We start from the raw sequence: 22,621 nt of genomic DNA on the forward strand, positions 1-22,621 counted from the left end.
GCTATCATTAGCAAGCGCGAGTCAATTGAAACAGGACTAAAGTCCCTTACATGACTTTGACATAAATAAAGGCCCAAATTCCACTCCAGGAAATATGTTATGGGCTCGTTTAACGACCCCTCTGAAGACACTCACGAGAAGTAGTTAACTGCATGATTCCCACATTCCTGGAAGTGAATACACAAGTCCACTCCACCAGCTATGACTCAGAGTGGAGGCAACATTATACACTCCCCCCCTCATCGAGGGACAAAACAATCAGGTGATTCTCGGCATATACATATATGCTCACTCCAATGCAGAGTGAGACTACTCCGAACAGGGTAGGCATTCCATGACATAGCCCATGTTAACTGAGTCCACTCAAAGGTTGAACGACTCTTGTCTTATCTAGGCAACACTTCCTCTTAATCATCGAAAATATTAGGATAAGCTGATTAGTATCGCAGGCAAGACTGCTCATGCCGTACAAAAAATAGGCAGCTCTGCTCTAACAGACAACTTGTCTGAAAAGACATACTCTGCCACCGACCCCCATTTCCTCTGACGGCTTAGGGAAGTGACAGCCAACTCGTACCTGATCCTGAAGGCCTATAAATAGGTAAACCGACTCCTCATTAAGGGTTAGCCACTATGAGCCCTAAAACACTTTTTCTACCCATACTTACACCCAATCTGACTTGGCCATCAGAGTGCCTACACTGGGAACCACCACCCCCGGTGCGCGGCCTAACGGTCATTGCTTATCTTTGGTCTATGCAGGTTGGAACCACCACAACTGCCCAAAAACCACTCCAACCAGCAATATTACCTCCAAGAAATATAAGTAGTTTGACATTGATCGTCGAGTGTGTTGGAAATGTGCCATAAAACCAATCATATGATGATACTTTACGGACATTTCACATGTTAAACTAATCTAGTTTAATATCAAGGGCAAAGATTATTGTTTGAGCCGTCTCATATAAATGTTATACGCTTAAACGATAAGTCCAAAGAATATGTGATTGGGAGAATGCGATCTAAAGAAATTAGATTCATGAGACCATTCTTTCGTAGACACATCCTAAACGTTCCTGATCATAGGATTGCCAATTGGGCATTGACAGTCCGTTAAGATCAGTACGTGCTGTGTCTTCTCTCAGGGAGAATGACTAGTCTCGAGTCATTGGTGTATGTGACATCAAGACAAGTACGTAGGTGCTCAATAGAGAATGAGTTCACTGAACACGATCAACGAAGAGTTCTCATATTCATGTCACATGAGAACTCATGGTTGGGATAATGCAAAGTAGTCCTTTGACCTGAGGCATCATAGTTGTCTTGTGGTTAGGTCCTTGATCTTTGACTATGTCAAAGTCACCCCGTCAGAGGGTGTCCACGGCATAGTTGGGGTTAAGCCACTTAGCCATGGAGGCAAGTGAATGCGCAACAAGGGATCTCTAACCTTCAAACCGTTTGAGGGAGAATACTCTATGATATGATTAAGAATCTCTGGCTAGAGTATGAATGATATTTAGGAAGTCGTTCCAAATCACATTCAAGGTAATCATATAAGCACACGAATCACATTGGATAGTAGACATGAATAAACTATCAATCCAAACAATGTGATCAAGAGTATTGTATTAGAGAAAGACCATATTGCATTGTAATCCTAAACTGAATAGGTTATCCACCTCTTCTGATTAGCTTGGGTAACCATGACATACTGCTAGGTGTCACTCATGGTTTGTGGAAGCCTTAAATGTGTATAATCACTAAAGGGAGAATTGAAAGTAAGTTTCAATTCACAATCGATTTGAAAGAGTTTTAATCGCCCACTGCCTCGCTAAAAGGAACCTAATGGATCGTACGCCGTGTAAAGCATAGATTGAAGAAACAATGGAGATGAGTAAGAATAATTAAATGGTTTAATTATTTATGGCAAGGATTAATTAATATGTTAATTAATCAAACGAATCAAGTTCGTTAAAAGACCATGGGTTAGTTTTGGGCCTCAAGGCCCAATGGGCTTCGAACGTCAAGCCCATTGACTTAAGTTGTATGACAACTTAATGACAAATAATTCACAAAGGCCTTAAAAGCCCAATGAAACCCTATGGCCGGCCATTTTGTTAAAGGAGTGGGTTTTGGACTTAATTACAAGTTTGCCACTCCAATGAATAAAGGTATAAATATGACTTTATAGCCAAAATTCATTTAGGGTTTCTTTTAGAGAATTGGAGAGAACATATCTCTCTCTTTTCTCTCTAAGAGGCCGGCCTCCTTGGAGGGTTTAGCTAGCAATCCTACTACTCCAAGGTCACTCATTTCTTCTCCAATATAACCTTGGTGAAGAGACTTAGAGGTTCTCAATTTTGGGAACTTGGAGAACCATTTCATCCATCCAAATCCATAGATCTAAGATGCAAGGAATGAAGGCTCTCTCTTTGGGTGATTAGCCTTTGCTTATGCAAAGAGGAATCTACAAAGGTATAATTTCTCAACTAACAAATGTTGTTTTAAGTTGAGTCAAGGTTCACCAATCTACTAGGCCTTGAATTTCATGGTTAATGTTTTGTTTTTTAGTGCATGCAAGCATGATTCCGCCTTTTAATTGTTAATTGCATGCTACAGATGTTGCTTAAATGAACACGTTTTTCACAAAATTTCCTTCAGAGTGTGTCCCGATAATATCACGACGTCCATGCTTCAAAAATATAAATATAAAGAAATATTATAATAATATATCAAAAAAAATATATGTACACGTGTAAAATTGTAAGTAAGGAATAAATAAAAATACCTACTCAAAATAGAAATAGCCAAATTTTGGACCATGAATTGAATTTTAGCAACCTTTATAACTTTTCGTAATTCTAACTAAAACTTGAAATGGAAATACTACAATACCCTTTTTAACTAAATAATTACAAAACTATGTCTTCTCCATCCATTCTTTGTGCAATCTTTCCCACTCTTTCCCGTAAAACATTTGGTATTGCTCCCGTATTAATTTTGTTTTTTCAAAACAACTACACCAAACCCTAAAACACCGCAACATCAATCCTCATTGTCAGCGATCAAAACCCTAACCAATTTCCCGTAGAGATCTGCTACAAATTCTGCATATTTTCTCGAGAAAGTCTGTACACTTTATGTTTGGTGGATGCCTATTGAAAGTTTAATTCTAGAGCTTTATGAAATCTTGTTAAAAATATCGTCCTTCAATTTTAGCTTTAGACATTTTTTTTACAGTGATATTGATTCAAATTGTAAATATTTTTCACATTTGAGGTCAAGCAATAGGCGATCCCTATTACCTAGCAAAGGAGGCAGTGGTTCCCAGAAATTAACAACTGATGTTGCTCTTTTGTTTCTCAAAAAGGTGAAGGACACGTTTCGTGGCAATAATGGAAAACATGATATATTTAGGATCCCAAACGACAGCAGCTTCCGGGTCCAAATGAGGCACGAGCTAACGCAATTGTTTGTACCATACTTGACCAATCCCGAAACTACTAAGCACCGGTCAACGTTATACTGTCAAGGACCCAGAAGAGTTTCCCTCAAACCAGGAGGCCAATCACAGCACGACACGTGTCGACATCAGAAGTCAATCATAACACGACACGTGTTAATGTCAAAATGAAACTAGAAACTCTCTTCTATAAATATAGATTATTCTCTCATAATATTTCCTAATGTCATTTGTACTAAATCATTCACTAATATTCACTAAAGGAGAGCTTAAACCTATGTGCTTGTGTAAACCCTTCACAATTAATGAGAACTCATCTACTCCGTGGACGTAGCCAATCTGGGTGAACCACGTACATCTTGTGTTTGCTTCCCTGTCTCTATCCATTTGCATACTTATCCAGACTAGTGACCGGAGCAATCTAGCGAAGGTCACAAACTTAACACTTTCTGTTGTACCAAAGTCCTCACTGATTTTGTGCATCAACATTTGGCGCCGTTTGTGGGAAACGACACTTATTCCCATTCTCTTCAGTTTTGCCAAGCTGGTTTCCACCATTCGTACACTCTCTTTTAACCAGGCATCCCTCTCCAACATGGGGAGCGAAGGAAGCCACAACACACATAATGACACCCCTCTTGCACCTAGTGCGAAGCAACGAAAGAATGAAGGAAAGACGGTTGCTCTTCAAGCTAAAGTCGATGAGCTAGAAACTCCGAACAACAAGATAGCAATGAAGAATGAGGTCCTCCAGGAGCAGTATGAGAAGCTCTTTGAAACGCTCCACGAAACTAGGCGTACTCAAACATGCGAGCTCATTGCCCCTGTGGATATCAACCATCATCTGGGTGCCCCTCAACACGGAGGGTCACCTCCCTTCAACATGGGTATCCCTGATGAGGAGCGAGCTAATCATCAAAACATTGATCAACATGAGACTTTTCTCAACCCAGATGCTTCGACCCGAAGCAGGAAAAGTGGAGGGAGACACCTCCTTGCAGAAGGGTTGGAAGGATCGAAAGCCATTTATTGTGACTGTCAAGGCTTCCTAAAGCAACGTCGAGAGAATCCCCTCCACATATGCTCGAAGATCAATGACCCAAGGGTTTCTGAAAGACTCAGTCTCATCCCACGACCCAGGCCGGCTACCAATTTAGGGAAGGAACGACAGGTTCTAGAGGAACATGAAGGTACAGATGACTCTGAGGTATTCTGACAGACTCGCCCTAGAAGTCAGTATGGCGAGTCCAAGGAAAAACCACACGCCCTTGCTCAAACTTTCCTACTTTTTAGAGGCGATGGAGACTTACGAAAGAAAATTTCCCATGGTACATGACTCCACTCAGGACCCCCTTGTCCTACAGCTCATTGAGGAAGTAAACAAGTTGAAGGCCGAACGTCAGGCCGAGATACCTGGCTGAAACCAACCTAGGCCTGGCCATCTCACAAGGAGGATCCTCGACACCCCCTTCAAGCGAAGACAAAACAAAAGCTTGGTTTACAACTCTATACTGGAAGAGAGGACCCAATTGAACACCTTAACCTCTTTGAGTCCACCATCACATATCGGATGCACACCGACGAAGAACGATGTCTTCTCTTCCCCTTCACCTTCTCTAGCGGAGCTATAAACTGGTATTGCCGTCTTTCATCGGAGACAGTAGACTCATTTGAGGAACTGAGGAAACTGTTTATCTATCAACACATCTTCCAGATCGAACGTTTGCATTATGCAGATGACTTGTACACTATTCGCCAGAAGCTGGACGAGTTACTACGAGAGTATGTCGGTCGCTTCAGCCATGAGTATTCTCGCTGCACTGAGGCAGATGACAAGACCGCCCTCAAGGTCTTCACGGCAGGCCTACGTGATTGTTTCTTCAAGTACATGATCAATGCCAACACTTGGAAGACTTACTCTAAGGTGATAGCACAAGCTTACAACCACGCATCCGCCAAAGCAAGGACATACCAAGGGAACCCCCATATGGTTAACCCCTATCAACAAATGGGAAATGGAAGTCAAGTTCTACCAAGTGAGGAGATATTGGCCATTTAGACACCCATTGCATCATCTCCTGCCTCATTTAGCTACTCGTTAAGTCACCAAACGTATCTGTCTCTTGGTAAAAGGAAGGCTTTTTACTCTCAGCAAGCCCATTACAACAAGAGGGATAAAATTTCGTATCAAGACAACCAGGGGTGAACGTACCGTCGACTATTATGACTATGGGGCCAAGCCTCACTCTTTCAAAGTGGAGAACTAGGTACTGAAGGAAATGCTATTATAAGAAAGCATACACATTATAAATGTTTTTACTCTCAACCGCTTGAGATCTTTTGTCACATAAGCCATTCGGAAAATATTTAAAGAAGAGAGAATTCAGACAACTTATTCTGAGTCTTTTGCGTTCTGAGCACTGGAACACATGGTCTATGCTGACTACCCTTATAGTATACTCCAACTCAGAGCTTCAACATGCGTACTTTGACACAAAGTATGTGATACTAAGTGTTACAACCAACATGGTTCACATATCAAAAACATGAATCCCTTCATGCATAGCAAAACATTCATAAGCATCACTCATATCAATCAACATAAACATTATACATTCTAACACATTCATACATAAACATTATACATTCCAACACATTCATACATAAACATCATACATTCCAACACATCCATACATAAGCCAACTGTGCTTCGAAAGGGTTCAACATACTTTGTGTCTTCGACACTTGCTACAATGTGCCTCGACACCTTGCCCTTAATCTCACCAACCAGGTGATGAAATGTGAAGAAGGAACTCATCTTCATGCCACCAACCAGGTGATGAAATGTACAACCCGTACTCTCCTTCATGCCACCAAACAGGTGATGAAATGTACAACCCGTACTCTAATTTCATTTGGCAACTTGCCACTCATGCCACCAACCAGGTGAAGAAGGAATTCATCTTCATGCCACCAACCAGGTGATGAAATGTATAACCCATACTCTCATTCATGCCACCAACCAGGTGAAGAAGGAACTCATCCTCGTGCCACCAACCAGGTGATGAAATGTGATGAAAGGTGATGAAGGAACTCACCTTCGTGCCACCAACCAAGTGATGAAATGTAAAGAAGGAACTCATCTTCGTGCCACCAACCAGGTGATGAAATGTACAACCCATACTCTCCTTCATGCCACCAACTAGATGATGAAATGCACAACCCGTACTCTAATATCATTTGGCAACTTGCCACTCATGCCACCAACCAGGTGAAGAAGGAACTCATCTTCATGCTACTAACCAGGTGATGAAATGTGAAGAAGGAACTCATCTTCGTGCCACCATCCAGGTGATGAAATGTACAACCCGTACTCTTCTTCATGCCACCAACCAGGTGATGAAATGTATAACCCATACTCTAATATCATTTGGCAACTTGCCACTCATGCCACCAACCAGATGAAGAAGGAACTCATCTTCATGCCACCAATTAGGTGATGAAATGTACGACCCGTACTCTTCTTCATGCCACCAAACAGGTGATGAAATGTACAACCAGTACTCTAATATCATTTGGCAACTTGCCACTCATGCCACCAACCAGGTGAAGAAGGAACTCATCTTCATGCCACCAACCAGATGATGAAATGTACAACCTATACTCTCATTTATGCCACCAACCAGGTGAAGAAGAAACTCATCCTCGTGCCACCAACCAGGTGATGAAATATGATGAAAGGTGATGAAGAAACTCACCTTCGTACCACCAACCAAGTGATGAAAGCAACTCATCATTCATTCCACTTACCAGAAAACGAGTGGTACAACTTGTACATGTGAACTCCTAGCATTCACAAATAATCAAAAACCCTCAAGCTTAACAACTCAACTAGGGGAGCACTTATGCCCAACAAGAGTTATAGTTACCAACAAAGTCTTATTACAAACCAACAACAACTTCAGTGCATGTCATATGAAGATCAAGCTATTCAGCTCTCTTGCATCTGCTTCAGACATTTCCCTTCTGTAACAATGCAAACACTACAACTCGTAGAAAGCTTCACACATTCTTGATCAAGACAGTGTGAAGCAAAACCAATTTATGGTGCCAACAAGAGCTTCATCAATGAAGGGCAACCACAATTCTCAAAAGCTTCACACACTCTTGATCAAGACAGTGTGAAGTAAAACCAATTTATGGTGCTAACAAGAGCTTCATCAAAGGAGTTCAACCACAATTCTAAAAAACTTTACACACTCTTGATCAAGACAGTGTGGAGCAAAACCAATTTATAGTGCTAACAAAAGCTTCATCAATGGAGAGCAACCACAATTCTCAAAAGCTTTACACACTCTTGATCAAGTTAGTGTGAAGCAAAACCAATTTATGATGCCAACAAGAGCTTCATCAAAGGAGTTCAACCACAATTCTCAAAAGCTTCACACACTCTTGATCAAGACAGTGTGAAGCAAAATCAATTTATGGTGCCAACAAGAGCTTCATCAATGGAGGGCAACCACAATTCTCAAAAGCTTCACACACTCTTGATCAAGATAGTGTGAAGCAAAACCAATTTATGGTGCCAACAAGAGCTTCATCAAAGGAGTTTAACCATAATTCTCAAAACATTCACACACTCTTGATCAAGACAGTGTGAAGCAAAACCAATTTATGGTGCCAACAAGAGCTTCATCAAAGGAGTTCAACCACAATTCTCAAAAGTTTCACACACTCTTGATCAAGACAGTGTGAAGCAAAACCAATTTATGGTAACAAGAGCTTCATCAATGGAAGGCAACCACAATTCTCAAAAGCTTCACACACTCTTGATCAAGACAGTGTGAAGCAAAACCAATTTATGGTGCCAACACGAGCTTCATCAATGGAGGGCAACCACAATTCTCAAAAGCTTCACACACTCTTGATCAAGACAGTGTGAAGCAAAACCAATTTATGGTGCCAACAAGAGTTTCATCAAAGGAGTTCAACCACAATTCTCAAAAGTTTAACACACTCTTGATCAAGACAGTGTGAAGCAAAACCAATTTATGGTGCCAATAAGAGCTTTATCAATGGAGGGCAACCACAATTCTCAAAAGCTTCACACACTCTTAATCAAGACAGTATGAAGCAAAACCAATTTATGGTGCCAACAAGAGCTTCATCGAAGGAGTTTAACCACAATTCTCAAAAGCTTCACACATTCTTGATCAAGACAGTGTGAAGCAAAACCAATTTATGATGCCAACAGAGCATCATCAATGGAGGGCAACCACAATTCTCAAAAGCTTCACACACTCTTGATCAAGACAGTGTGAAGCAAAACCAATTTATGGTGCCAACAAAAGCTTCATCAAATGAGTTCAACCACAATTCTCAAAAGCTTCACACACTCTTGATCAAGATAGTGTGAAGCAAAACCAATTTATGGTGCCAACAAAAGCTTCATCAATTGAGGGCAACTACAATTCTCAAACCTTCGAAGCAAATTCGAGACTGTTCGAAGCAAATTCAATTTATATGGTTCATCCAAACCTTCGACTACTACAAGGTGTGGCTTTGATAGGAGCATATTTATGCAACTTAGTTAGCTTGTTTCTTGGCATTTACTTAGTTTAATTCTAGTTATTTTAGTACTTTAAGCTATTTTCGTGAGTTTGTAGGTTCAAATAACAAAGTTAGCAACAAAGTGCTATTTGGAGCATTTTGGAGCATTTTTGGGCCAAGATTGGATAGTGCAAGTATGGAGACATGAGGGTGGACGTTTTTGAAGATTTGAAGGCTAGAAATCAGCATGTATGTGTGCAAGTGTGTTGACCTACAACTACAAACATTTATCCACTACACCCATTACATCCACTCATTACCAAACATCCATCCACTACACCCATTATATCCACTCATTACCACAACACTCACCCACTACACCCATTACAGCCACTCATTACCAAACATCCATCCACTGCACTCATTACATCCACTCATTACCAAGCACTCACCCACTACACCCATTACATCAACTCATTACCAAACATTCACCCACTACACCCATTACATCCACTCATTACCAAACATCCATCCACTACACCCATTACATCCACTCATTACCAAACATGCACCCACTACACCCATTACATCCACTCATTACCACAACATACACCATTACCACCTTAATTAGATGGTGATCCTTTCCCTAGCCTATAAATACATCCACCCTTCACCATAACAACGGAGAAAAAATCCATCCAAAACACACACACATCATCTACACAATTCTCCACTCTTTGCCGCATTCAATACAACCTTCATCCAAACATATCCATTCATCTTCACATCCATTCCTCCATACAAACAAACCTTCAAACACTTACCAACACCTTGTGCCGTAGCAAAGGAAGAGAAGGAAAGTGCTTGGACGTGCTTGCTGTCCAACTTGGATCGTTGGAGCGTTTAGGTGTTTTCTTTCTTTTATTTCCAATGTTTAAATTCATTTTCTTTTGTTTTGTTATGAATATGAGTGGCCCCCTCTTGGCTAGGGGTGATTTCAAAGCCATGATTATGTGTGCAATATAATTTGATAAATTCCAGTTATGAACTCTTGAATCGTGAATGCAGTTGGCTTAACTATTTGATTGATAACTTATTTGTATTTGTTAATTAAGGGTCGACACTTAATTGGCATGCATAAATCCGTTGTTAGAATATAAGGAAGTTTCACATAATCGTTACAAACTTATATTCATATGTAGTGAAGGTCGCTTATAAACGATCGTGTTAAGTTCAATTCCTAGCATGAGTGACATGATGTCATAGTTACAAGTGCTTTGTCAATGCTTATGATTTTCATTAAACGTAATGATTTTTTATTGTATCTCTATTATGATGTCATGTAGGGAACTTTAGAAGAATGTTTTGGGTTGTCGAATGATGTCATCCAATCCAATAAAACAAGGAAAATCTGAGAGTTAACTAGTGATGTCACGGTTAATTTGGAGCATTGTCGTTCATAATTCAGTGAAGTAGTAACTGGAAATGGAGTTATTTGCATACATGTCATGTGTGGAGAAAAAGCCTCTAGCTATCCCATCCATTATCTTATTTCTCAAATTTGTTTTACAATCTGTCTAGTTTTTCATACTTGTTTGTTTGTTTCAACTTCGTCCAAAACTCAATCCCCCTTTACTTTAGTGTGTCTAATTAGTTAGAATCTGTTTTAATTTGTGTTTTTAAATATTTTGATTCAAGTAAAAGTCAATTTTCGTCCAAAGTCATTCCTAGTGTCTAGTTTAAGTTTATTTAGTTGTTCTAAGCTGGTTTGAGTATTTTAAGTTTGCTTTGAGTCTTGTGAGTCTTGTTAAGTATTTTTAAGTTTAGTTTTATGTTTTTGAGTCAGTTTAGAGGTTATTAGCAAGCCCTCCTAATCCTCGGTCCAGAACGATCCCTACTTATACTTATACTACAGTTGTCAAAAGAGGGTTAAATTTGTGTGTTAAGATAATTTTTGCATCAGGCTTGCACCACAATCTCTTGCTCAATAGTGTGGAAGCAAAATTTGTATATGTTGTCTCTCTCACATTTTCAAATTTCTAGTTTCCCAAGAAAAAAAATTGGGAAATTCAACAAAGCTTCATCAATGGAGGACAACTACAAATTCTCAAAAGCTTCACACTATCTTGATCAAGATAGTGTGAAGCAAAATCAATTCGTGGTACCCAACAAAGCTTCACCACAAAAGCTTCACCAACAAAAGCTTCATCAATGGAGGACAACTACAAATTCTCAAAAGCTTCACACTATCTTGATCAAGATAGTGTGAAGAAAAATCAAGTCATGGTACCCAACAAAAACTTCAACTCCAAAGCTTCACCTACAAAACTTCAACTCCAAAGCTTCACCTACAAAAGCTTCACCCATAATAGCTTCACCTACAAAAGCTTCACCCATAAAAGCTTCACCCACAAAAGGTTCACCCACCACAAAAGGTTCACCCACAAAAGCTTCCCCCACCACAAAAGCTTCACCTACAAAGCTTCAACATAAAAGCTTCACCTACAAAAGCTTCACACTATCTTGATCAAGATAGTGTGAAGCAAAATCAATTCATGGTACCCAACAAAGCTTCAACCTCAAAGTTTCACCTACAAAGCTTTAAAATATATATATATATATATATATATATATATTTTTTTTTTTTTTTCGAAAATTCGAAAAATAGAAAATTATAAAAAAAAAATTCGAAAAAAAAATTGCCTAGGCCTCTTCTTCTTTGGGCCTAACAACTTTCATAACAAATATATATGAAGAAGAAGTTTTGGGCTACCACTTAGAAAGGAAACGCCTCATTCGTCAACTCCCTTGACCGGAGACTTGGGGGACTCCTACCACATGCTACTGCACCTTGATACTCGGAAGTCTCACGACCACTCAGTGACTAGGATTTTTCAAGTCTCCAAACAAGAAGTTTTCCTCACTTGGGAAATTAAGGGAGCAGTACCTCAACCTACATGCTTCACTCATAAAGCTTCAACATACAAGCTTCAACAAAAGGAAAAATTCAAAGAACTTAGTGAAGAAGGCCTTGGTGTATTTAACACAATATGTCGAAATAAAGCAAAGCTTGTTTATTGATATCTCCGATAAGTTACAGATATGTACATATACATGAATCAAAATAAACAAACAAGAGGGAGCCTTCACAAAGGTTGCTCAGGAAAAGTCTCAGCAGTCGGCAGAGCCCCAGAAAGAGGAGGCACCAGAGGGTGATATTCGGAGCCTCAGTACTAGGCAGAACCCCAGAAGGAGGAGGCACCGAAGGTTGATCATTTGGAGCTTCATTACGCGGTACAGCCCCAGAAGAAGAAGGCAATAAATGCCTTTGGAACAAACCCACAAACCTCTGATGATCAAGTAAAATCTAACCATCAGATTCCTGCAGCTGGTCGAGCTTCCTCTTCATGTTTATAGCATAGTCATGTGCGAGCCTATGCAACTATTTATTCTCATGCTTGAGCCCTCTGATATCCTGTTTGAGACTTATCACTTCAGCCGCCAATGATTCAACTTGGCGGGTTCGAGCAAATAGGCGTTGGGCCATATTAGACACAGAACCTACATACTGAACACTGAGAGCCAGAAAATCCTTAACAGCCAACTCATCAGACCATTTGGAAAGTAGTTTGTTATCTTTGAGAGTGAGAAGGTTCCTGGCCACCACCGCAGCGATCATATCATTCTTCATCACAGAGTCCCTAACGGTAAGAGGACCAGTAGGGGATAAGAAGGATGGGCACCATAGGTTGTCTTGATAAGGCATGGCTGCCTTTTCACCAAAGTTCAAGTTAAAACAACGGTCGGATGGGCCAGACATTCTCAGAAATGATGAAGGAGAAATGAGGTGCAATAAATCTCTGAAGTAAGGGGAAAATTCATACAAGTAATAACTCTCTGAATGTACTTCTAGCACATAATTGGTGCCCTTATAAAAGAAAGGGCAACAGGACTGTTGGTTCAAAAATCGAAGAGGCACCACTCTCTGAATTCCGAAGAGGCACCACTTTCCACATGCAATATCAGTTCCTCGGGTACCTTAGATAACTATGCTAAAGATCTCTGACAAAGTTTAGACACATAAATTTTGAAAGTTCAGCTACCCTACTATTACCCACAAGGGTAAAGGAATAGCACCACTGCTTGATAACTAGAAAGTCCCAATGTGTGTCAACCTCTGTGCTCCCTGGCAAGGCAGACTGGCAAAAATGCCCAACCTTTACTCACATTTGAGAAAACACTCCCAACAAGATTGCTTGCTTAAAAATCGAAGAGGCACCGCTTTCTGAATCTCGAAAGCTAAACTTCCAACAGGATTACGTGCTCAAAAATCGAAGAGGCACCGCCCTCCGAATCTCGAAAGCCAGACTCCCAACAGGATTACTTTCTCAGAAATCGAAAAGACACTGCTCTCCGAATCTCAAGAGCCAAACTCCCAACAGGATTGCTTTCTAAAAAATGAAAGAGTCACCGCTCTCCGAATCTCGAGAGCTAGACTCCTAACAGGATTACGTGCTCAAAAATCGAAGAGCACTGCCTTCCGAATCTTGAGAGCCAGACTCCCAACATGATTACTTTCTCAAAAATTGAAGAGACACTGCTCTCCGAATCTCAAGAGTCAAACTCCCAATAGGATTGCTTTTTCAAAAATCGAAGAGGCACCGTTCTCTGAATCTCGAGAGCCAAATCCCTGACAGGATTGCTTGTTAAAAAATCGAAGAGGCACCGCTCTCCAAACTTCGAGAGCCAGATTTCCTTGGATAAAAGTTGTCTGCAATCTTCACATGCAACATCAGCTTTCCAGATACCACAGACCACTTTTTCAAAGTGCTCTGACAAAGTTAAAACACGTGAAGCTTGCAGCTCCCACTACATTGCTATGACCAAGAAGGGTAAAGGAATAACACTACTACTTGTTGTTAGGGAGACTCCTATATATGTCGACCTCCATCCTCCACAGCCAGGCAGACCTACAAATAAAAAAAATGCTCAACTTTTCTTCACATCCAAGAGGGCACTCTCAACAGAGTCTCTCAAAATACTCAGCTTCTTTTCCTCCCGATAATACCTCTGCAAACAAGCCACACTAGAGCAAGAGTATCTCATATCATCAGGGTCAAAAGCAAGAGTATCATATATCATGTTTTTTCCCTGTCTTTTCCTTTGGCCTTGTTCTTACCTGCAAGACAATGAGAAAGAGAGCAATCAGTCAGCACTTGGAATCAAGCTTCTAGTCAGGAACTGGCTGCCTGGAACCCCTTGCCTGATTACTTACCTGGCATTGCTCTCGAGTACTCATCTTCAACATCTTATGCTTCCAGAGAAGATACCACATCTACCTGAGGAACAGATAGGGCAAGTGAGAAGGATACAATGAAGCATGTGGAGATAAATGTAACAGAACATGTGCTGATACATCCACTACTTTGTCAACAGCAAAAACATCTCATATCATCAGGGTCGAACGTACTCTAGATTTGATGGACTTGTTTTGACCCTCAAATTCTTGAGTCGGCCTTATACTCTGGAGGAAACCAGAAAACCCTCCAGCCTAGTTCAAAAGCAAAAGTATCTCATATCATCTCTTCTCCATTTGCTTCTCCTTATCCTTGTTGCTGTTTACGACACAAGGAGAAGGAGAACAATCAACCGGAAGCCGAAGTCGAACTTCCGATCCAGGTTGCTTGCTTGGAAGTCTGATTTCTTACCTTGTCTGTTACCTCCTTCGACAAATCTCCTAGCTCAGCGACTTGGGGGACTCCTACTATAGGGTTTGTATCGCACTTGACCAAGCCCGAAACTACAAGTAAGCTTCAAGTGAAATTGATACATTACCTTGTGCATCTTCATTGGTTAAAGATACCATCCCTGGATGGAGGAAAAATACTTCCAGAAAAGATGCCACATCTATATATAAGACAAATAAGGTAAGTGAAAATGATACCACACTTCGGTACTTAGAAGTTTCGTGATCACTAAATGGCTTGGATCTTGCAAGTCCCCAACCGAGGAGCTTCCCTCACTCGGGAACTTAGGGGAGCACTGTTTGTACCATACTTGACCAATCCCGAAACTACTGAGCACCGGTCAACGTTATACCGTCAAGGACCCAGAAGAGTTTCCCTCCAACCAAGAGGCAAATCACAGCGCGACACGTGTCGACATCAGAAGCCAATCATAGGGCGACACGTGTCAACATCAAAAGCCAATCACAACACGACACTTGTCAATGTCAAAATGAAACTAGAAACTCTCTTCTATAAATAGAGATCATTCTCTCACAATATTTCCTAATGCCATTTGTACTAAATCATTCACTGGTACTCACTAAAGGAGAGCTTGAACCTATGTACTTGTGTAAACCCTTCACAATTAATGAAAACTCTTCTACTTTGTGGACGTAGCCAATCTGGGTGAACCACATACATCTTGTGTTTGCTTCCTTGTCTCTATCCATTTGCATACTTATCCATACTAGTGACCGGAGCAATCTAGCGAATGTCACAAACTTAACACTTTCTGTTGTACCAAAGTCCTCACTGATTTTGTGCATCAACAGCAACCATGAGAAACAGAGGTAAAACATTAAAAGTTTTGAACAAAGAATTTCAAGGAACCTAGAATGCTTAGAGGAAGAAGGCTTTGAATTTTGAAAGCTAAAATTAAAAGGGAAAAATAACGGGTGTGGCTTAAATACCCATCCTGATAGCCCTTCCACAGGGGCACACAACGATTCATGGAAAGGTATGACGAGACACATGGCCACATGCTCAACAAATCAACAGTCGCAAATGACATGCACGCCCCCATATTTAATTATCAGCACGTCACATGTTGCAATGATGGACAGAGGGGAAACGAGGCGTCCCATACACGCTAGGCGCAAATGTACCTCGGGCATCACCCTTGTCCTAAGTGGAGGCATCAGGTGTTAACTTCTTCATTTTCTTGCTTGAACTGCTCAATAGCCACCTCACACATCAGAGCGAAAAGAAACTAAAGACATGGGGGCAAGGCTCCGCTGGACCGCCCTTACTTTTTATAGTACATCCCACTCCGTGCATAAAATTTCTCGAACAACGCTATCGTTAGCAAGTGTGAGTTATCTGAAATGGGATTAAAGTCCCTTACATGACTTCGACATAAATAAAGGCCCAAATTCCATTACGGGAAAAGTGTTATGGGCTCGTTTAACTACCATTCTAAAGACACTTACAAGGAGTAGTTAAGGGCATGATTCCCACATTCCTAGAAGTGAATACTCAAGTCCACTCCACCGGTTACAGCTTAGAGTGGAGGCAACATTATACACTCCCCCCCTCATCGAGAGACAAAACAATCAGGTGGTTCTCGGCATATACATATATGCTCACTCCGACGCATAGTAAGACCACTCCGAATGGAGTGGACATTCCATGGCCTATGTTAACTACCTCCACTCAGAGGCTGAACGACTCTTGTCCAATCTAGGTAGGGCTTCCCCTCAATCATCTGAGACGTCAGGACAAGTTGATTGGTATTGCAAGTAAGATTACTCATGTTGTACAAAAAATAAGCAACCCTGCTCTGACAGACAACATGTCTGAAATGACATGCTCTGCCACCGACCCCTAATTCATCTGACAGCTCAGGGAAGTGACAGCCAGCTCGTACCTGCTCTTCAAGGCATATAAATAGGTGAACCGACTCCTCACTAAGGGTTAGCCACTCTGAGCCCTAAAACACTTCTTCTACCCATACTTACACCCAATTTGACTTGGCTATCAGAGTGCCTACACTAGGAACCACCACCCTCGGCGCGCGGGCCAACGGTCCTTGCTTGTCTTTGGTCTGTGCAGGTTGGAACCACCACGATTGCCCAAAAACCCTCCAACAGGCAATATTACCTCCAACAGAATGTCCCAATAATATCATGACATCCATGCTTCAAAAATATAAATATAAAGAAATATTATAATAAAATATCAAACGAAATATATGTACACGTGTAAAATGGTAAGTAAGGAATAAATAGAAATACCTACTCAAAATATAGTTAGCCAAAGTGTTCTCCTTACACCGTTTACTTGGGGAAATTTGGAAAAATAGCCATATTTTGGACCATGAATTGAATTTTAGCAACTTTTATAACTTTTCGTAATTCTAACCAAAACTTGAAATGGAAATACTACAATTCCCTTTTTAACTAAAATAATTACAAAACTATATCTTCTTCATCCATTCTTTGTGCAGTCTTTCCGACTCTTACCCGTAAAACAGTTGGTATTGCTCCTGTATTAATTTTGTTTTTTTTTTTTAAATAACTACACCAAACCCTAAAACACCACAGTGTAAATCCCCATTGAAAGCGATTAAAACCCTAACCAATTTCCCTTAGAGATCTGTTGCAAATTCTGCATATTTTCTCGAGAAAGTCTATACACTTTATGTTTGGTGGATGACTATTGAAAGTTTAATTCTAGAACTTTATGAAATCTTGTTAAAAATATCGTCCTTCAATTTTAGCTTCAGACTTTTTTTTTTTTTTTTTTTTACAATGATATTGATTGAAATTGTAAATATTTTTTACATTTGAGGTCAAGCAATAGGTGATCCCGATTACCCAGCCAAGGAGACAGTGGTTCCCAGAAATTAACAACTGATGTTGCTCTTCTATTTCTCAAAAAGGTGAAGGACACGTTGACACGTTTCGTGACAATAATGGAACACATGATATATTTCCTGAGCTCCTAGAAGATTTCACTTTCAAGGCTCAAAGGTAACTTTAAATCTCCGATCTCAAATTATATAAATTATTTGTGTTGTTGTAACATTGTGATGGATTGGATGTTGTTATATCCGTCGGATTGATTTCTTGTTCTTGTCTCCAGAACTCAGGACTCTCACAGAAGATATGGTGGCAGGAGTCAAGGAAGTATTCGAAGGGCATAAGTAACAACTTAATTTTGGGACATAAAAACTTCGTGCCAGAGGGTTATCGAATAACACCGGCTGACGAAGACGTGACTCCGCCGGAACAGACAATTGATGAAGATGAGGAAGTTGCTGGTCTGTAAACTTGGAAAACATGAACATAGTTTTGTAATTATTTTAATTAAAAAGGATATTGTAGTTGTAGACATCGAAATTTCGGTAAATAAATGTTGACCAATAAATCAAAGTTTCAACGCTCATGTATTACATAAATTTTACACGTAGCGTGTGTCTAAACAAAAAATCGAAATAAGTTGGAAAAGTCATCAAACAGGACACGTGTCAACAACTGGCAGAAACGACTTATTTCATCTGGAATATTATATTCAAAATTAGGCCTTGGAAATTTCTATAAATAGAAGGCTAATTCATTCATTTGAGGAACCAAAATCATTAGGCAAAATTCTTGAAACTCTGAAACTCTGAAACTCCGAAGCTTTCAAGCATCCAGGTTCCCGAAGAATCAAGAAAGCGTTCTTCGTTCTTCGTTCATCGTTCTTCCAAGATCAAGCCCCAACGGCCCTTTGGATCAACAATCATCCACCAATTCAAGATCAAGCCCCGACGGCCCTTGAAAGAAAGTGTTCTTCGTTCCTCGTTCATCGTTTTTCCAAGATCAAGCCCCGACGACCATTGGATCAACCATCCACCAATTCAAGATCAAGCCCCAAAGGCCCTTGAAGAACTTCCACCAATTCAAGATCAAGCCCCGACGGCCCTTGAAGAAAGCACCATCGTTCATCATCCGTTCATCCAAGATCAAGCCCCAACGGCCATTTGGATCAACAACGTCGACAAATCCACACACATCCAACCGTTCTTCAAGATTAAGCCCAAAAGCCGTTGAAGATCTGTTCATCACTGTTTCTTCAAGATCAAGCCCAAAAGCCCTTGAAGATCCGTTCATCACTGTTCTTCAAGATCAAGCCCAAAAGCCCTTGAAGATCCACTCATCACCGTTATTCAAGATCAAGCCTCAACAGCCCTTGAAGAAACACTCATCCTCAAGATCAAGCCCCAACGGCTCCTTGAAGACCCGCTCAAATCCACTTTCAAAGATCAAGCCCACGGCCCTTAAAGAACGTTCATCCAAGATCAAGCATCGACGACCCTTGGATCAATCACACATCCATAAATCAACATCTTATGGAGATCGAATCAGATGATCAAATTTGAGAGAGATTGTAACCCAAAATCATCAAATACAAATATTTGTTTGTGCACGTTGTTCTTGTCTCTTTCCTTTCAGGAAATTTCCGTGTTCACAGTAGTATTTTCATGTTAAGTTTTGATTAGAATCATAAAATGTTATAATAATTTACTAATTTCCCCTTTACCTGCCAACTGCCAAGATATCTATCTGCGTTAGAAATACGAAACACATATAAGGGAAGGACCTCTCTATCCAATACAAAAATAATTAAATAAAAATGGCGGGTGGTGGAAAGGTCTCCTTCAAAGTCACTCTAACCTCCGATCCAAAGCTCCCCTTCAAAGTGTTCGTATCTTATAAACCCACCTCAAATTTCTGTTCCAATTCCTCCTCCGATTTTTCATAATTTTTTATAACTCAAATCAATTTTTTGGGATTTTTTTTTTGTCCCTTTCAGGTTTAGCGTTCCGGAAGCAGCCCCTTTCACCGCCGTGCTGAAATTCGCGGCCGAGGAATTCAAAGTGCCTCCCCAAACCAGCGCCATCATCACGAACGGTAATTTGATTTCTGGGCTTTTACATGTTGATGTTGATTTCTTTTTTGTCTCGTACAGTTTGTGACCTTCCGAATTGATGATTTATGTATGATTGGAAATTTCGATTGATTGTTTGTGGGGTTTAGGGCATTGATCGGTATCGAATTAGGGTTTTTGGTTTCTGGGAATTGGGCATCCCATATTTTCTAATCCAAAGGTATGAGATTGCAATACGCTTATGAAGATTAGATCTTGGGGTTTTTGAATTGACAGCTCAGACTTTTGTAAGCGGAGGTCTTAGGTTTGATTCTTGTCAAAAGGCAAATTTGAACCAAATTATTGCTAGCCCATTATGAGATTAGCCATTCATTCTTTATTAGTCTAGATAATATCGTTTGTTAAAATAAAAAATAAAAAATAAAATAAAATAAAATTGACGGCTCAGACTTATAATTCAGGTAGAGTATAAGTGGTGTAAACTCAAATAGAGATCGAGTTTCGAATATAGGGAATGGATAGAGCCGAGGTAAGAAAAATGGGGAATTTGAACTGCAGCTGGCATTCTAGAATTTGATATTAGAAAATATCCATTGTCATGTCTTATGTGATTAAATTCGCGTAAAAGGGACTTCACATAAGTGCACATTAGAATTTCTCAAGTATGTTTGAACAGTGCATAATTTTTCACTGCTTCAGCTGAGATGTAATTGAAATCCCCAACATTTTTATGGAGAATCAATGTGCACAATTTGAAATGCGTGACTTCATTGCCACCACATAACGGTATCTCAGTCCTTTTCCCTTTGAGGACAACAAGCTTTGTTTTGTTAGCTTAATTACTATATGATTCCCATATCCTAAGAGATCAAAACAAAAATTAGAAGAAATTGATATTTAACAAAAGTAAATGTATGTCAATATCATAAGGAAGAATATTCAGAAATGAAAGATGATACAATATCTTGGAAGACAGCGTAGATTTTATACTTATACAGCATGCTTTGCAAGACCTCTTAATTTTCAGGATATCAATGCCTTTGGTGTTGAAATTTTGTTGTTTATTTCTCCTCACTTTTGTGCAGATGGTGTTGGAATCAATCCTCAGCAAAGTGCAGGTATGCCAATGCTTTACCTTTTTTGCTCTCTTCTGTTCTCATTATTATTATTATTGTTTTGCTATTGTATAATTTTGTATCCTAATAATCAACAATTTAGACGCACTGTATAGATTTACCCTACCAAACCTCCTCTCCGTAGAATGAGTCTTTAATATGACATTAGTTCAACATGAATGTATTTTATGTTTAACCACTCCAGACCTTACAAGTAATAGAAAGCGTACTTTGCCTTTAAAAAAAATGGAATGGTCGAAATGCTGGCATGAATGCTGTTGCTAGTTACCCTCTCATTCTCATTGCATCTCTCGTCGTGATCAGAGATGAAGAGAGAGACAGGGCAGGGAGCCTGTTGCATCTAAATGGGGCTGTTGCTTCTATATCATTTTTTCACATATGAAATCAGACCCATTCACACAGCATATTCTAGAACCTAAAATCTATCATCCTAAGCTGAAGTTTATAGCTAAACCAAAGAGGGTAGGGTATAAATATGAAGTTGAGAATTTTCTCTACCAGAACTGCTTAAGTGTTTTTTTTTTTTTTGGAAACTGAACTGCTTAAGTTTCATGTGTACGTGTATAAAAAAGGTCGTACCCAGTGCACAAGGCTCCCGCTTTACGCAGGATCTGGGAGAGGTGAATGTCGGCTAGCCTTACCCCCATTTATGGGAGAGGTGTACGTGTATATAAAATAAAATAAAAAATAAAAAAAACCAGATAGCAAGCTGTTATTGGTGGAATTATGCTATTAGAACCATCATTATTGTTAGCATGGAATAGACCCTTGGTTTCACACAAAATTTGTCTGGCTTTTGCAGGGAATGTATTCCTCAAGCATGGTTCTGAACTACGCCTGATTCCTCGAGATAGGGTTGGGGCTTTTGGAACAATGGACGCAGCGTTACAATCAAACTGAAGAGATTGGTCTACTTCTTGGTGTCGATCTTTTCTTTTTATGATATGTACCTTATTATTAAGTTGGGAGGATTTTCAAACTTCATTTGATCAGCAGCAGTTTAGTTGACCATGTAAACTCTCCGAGTAAACGAGATAACAGGTGACCGTAATAGATGCTCTTGAATTATAGTGAAAGAATAATTTTACAGTTCTCCATTGGCAATGCTTCTGTCCTGCATTCTTTTTATCCCCTCAGTCTTTGGTGATCCGAGATAGGAAATACCAAAGAGCGACCACTTTCACTACCTAGGATCTATCTTGCAAAAGAACGGATAATTAGATGGAGACCTTAACTATAGAATACAAGCTGGATGGATGAAGTGGAAGAGTGCATCCGGCGTGTTGTGTGACCACCGTATGCCACTGAAGCTCAAAGGAAAATTTTATAGGACGGCAATAAAGTCGGCGATGCTGTATGGCACAGAATGTTGGGCAGTGAAGCATCAACACGTACATAAAATGGGTGTAGTGGAGATGAGGATGCTTCGTTGGATGTGTGGGCACACGAGAAAGGATAAAATTATGAATGAGGATATCCGAGGTAAAGTAGGAGTGGTCGAAATTGAAGGAAAGATGAGAGAAAATTAGTTACGATGGTTTGGACATGTGCAAAAAAGGCCTACTGACACTCTGATTTGAAGATGTGACTATGGGACAAAGGTTCAGGGCCGAAGTGGTAGAGGAAGATCTAGAAAAACTTTGAAAGAGATCCTAAGAAAAGAAGTACTTAGATCTAACAGAGGACATGACACAGAACCAAGCGCAATAGCGTTCTAGGATTCATATAGCCGACCCCACTTAGTGGGAAAAAGGTTTTGTTGTTGTTGTTGTTGTAGTCTTTGGTGATCCAAGCGTAATGGTATTTTAAGATTC

The 22,621-nt window shown here is 40.0% G+C and overlaps 1 protein-coding gene across 1 annotated transcript; it reads left to right on the forward strand.

The window, feature by feature from the left end:
- The first annotated feature begins 17,639 nt into the window (after positions 1 to 17,639).
- LOC126603594 (ubiquitin-fold modifier 1) lies at positions 17,640 to 21,911 on the forward strand. Its single transcript, XM_050270502.1, has 6 exons — positions 17,640 to 17,771; positions 17,884 to 18,061; positions 19,339 to 19,484; positions 19,597 to 19,694; positions 20,757 to 20,789; positions 21,610 to 21,911. Exons 3-6 carry the CDS (start codon positions 19,417 to 19,419, stop codon positions 21,705 to 21,707), a joined length of 297 nt encoding a protein of 98 aa, XP_050126459.1. The 5' UTR covers positions 17,640 to 17,771; positions 17,884 to 18,061; positions 19,339 to 19,416; the 3' UTR covers positions 21,708 to 21,911.
- The last annotated feature ends 710 nt before the right edge of the window (positions 21,912 to 22,621 follow it).

Source organism: Malus sylvestris, chromosome 15 (genome assembly GCF_916048215.2).
Source record: "Malus sylvestris chromosome 15, drMalSylv7.2, whole genome shotgun sequence".
Taxonomy (NCBI): Eukaryota; Viridiplantae; Streptophyta; class Magnoliopsida; order Rosales; family Rosaceae; genus Malus; species Malus sylvestris.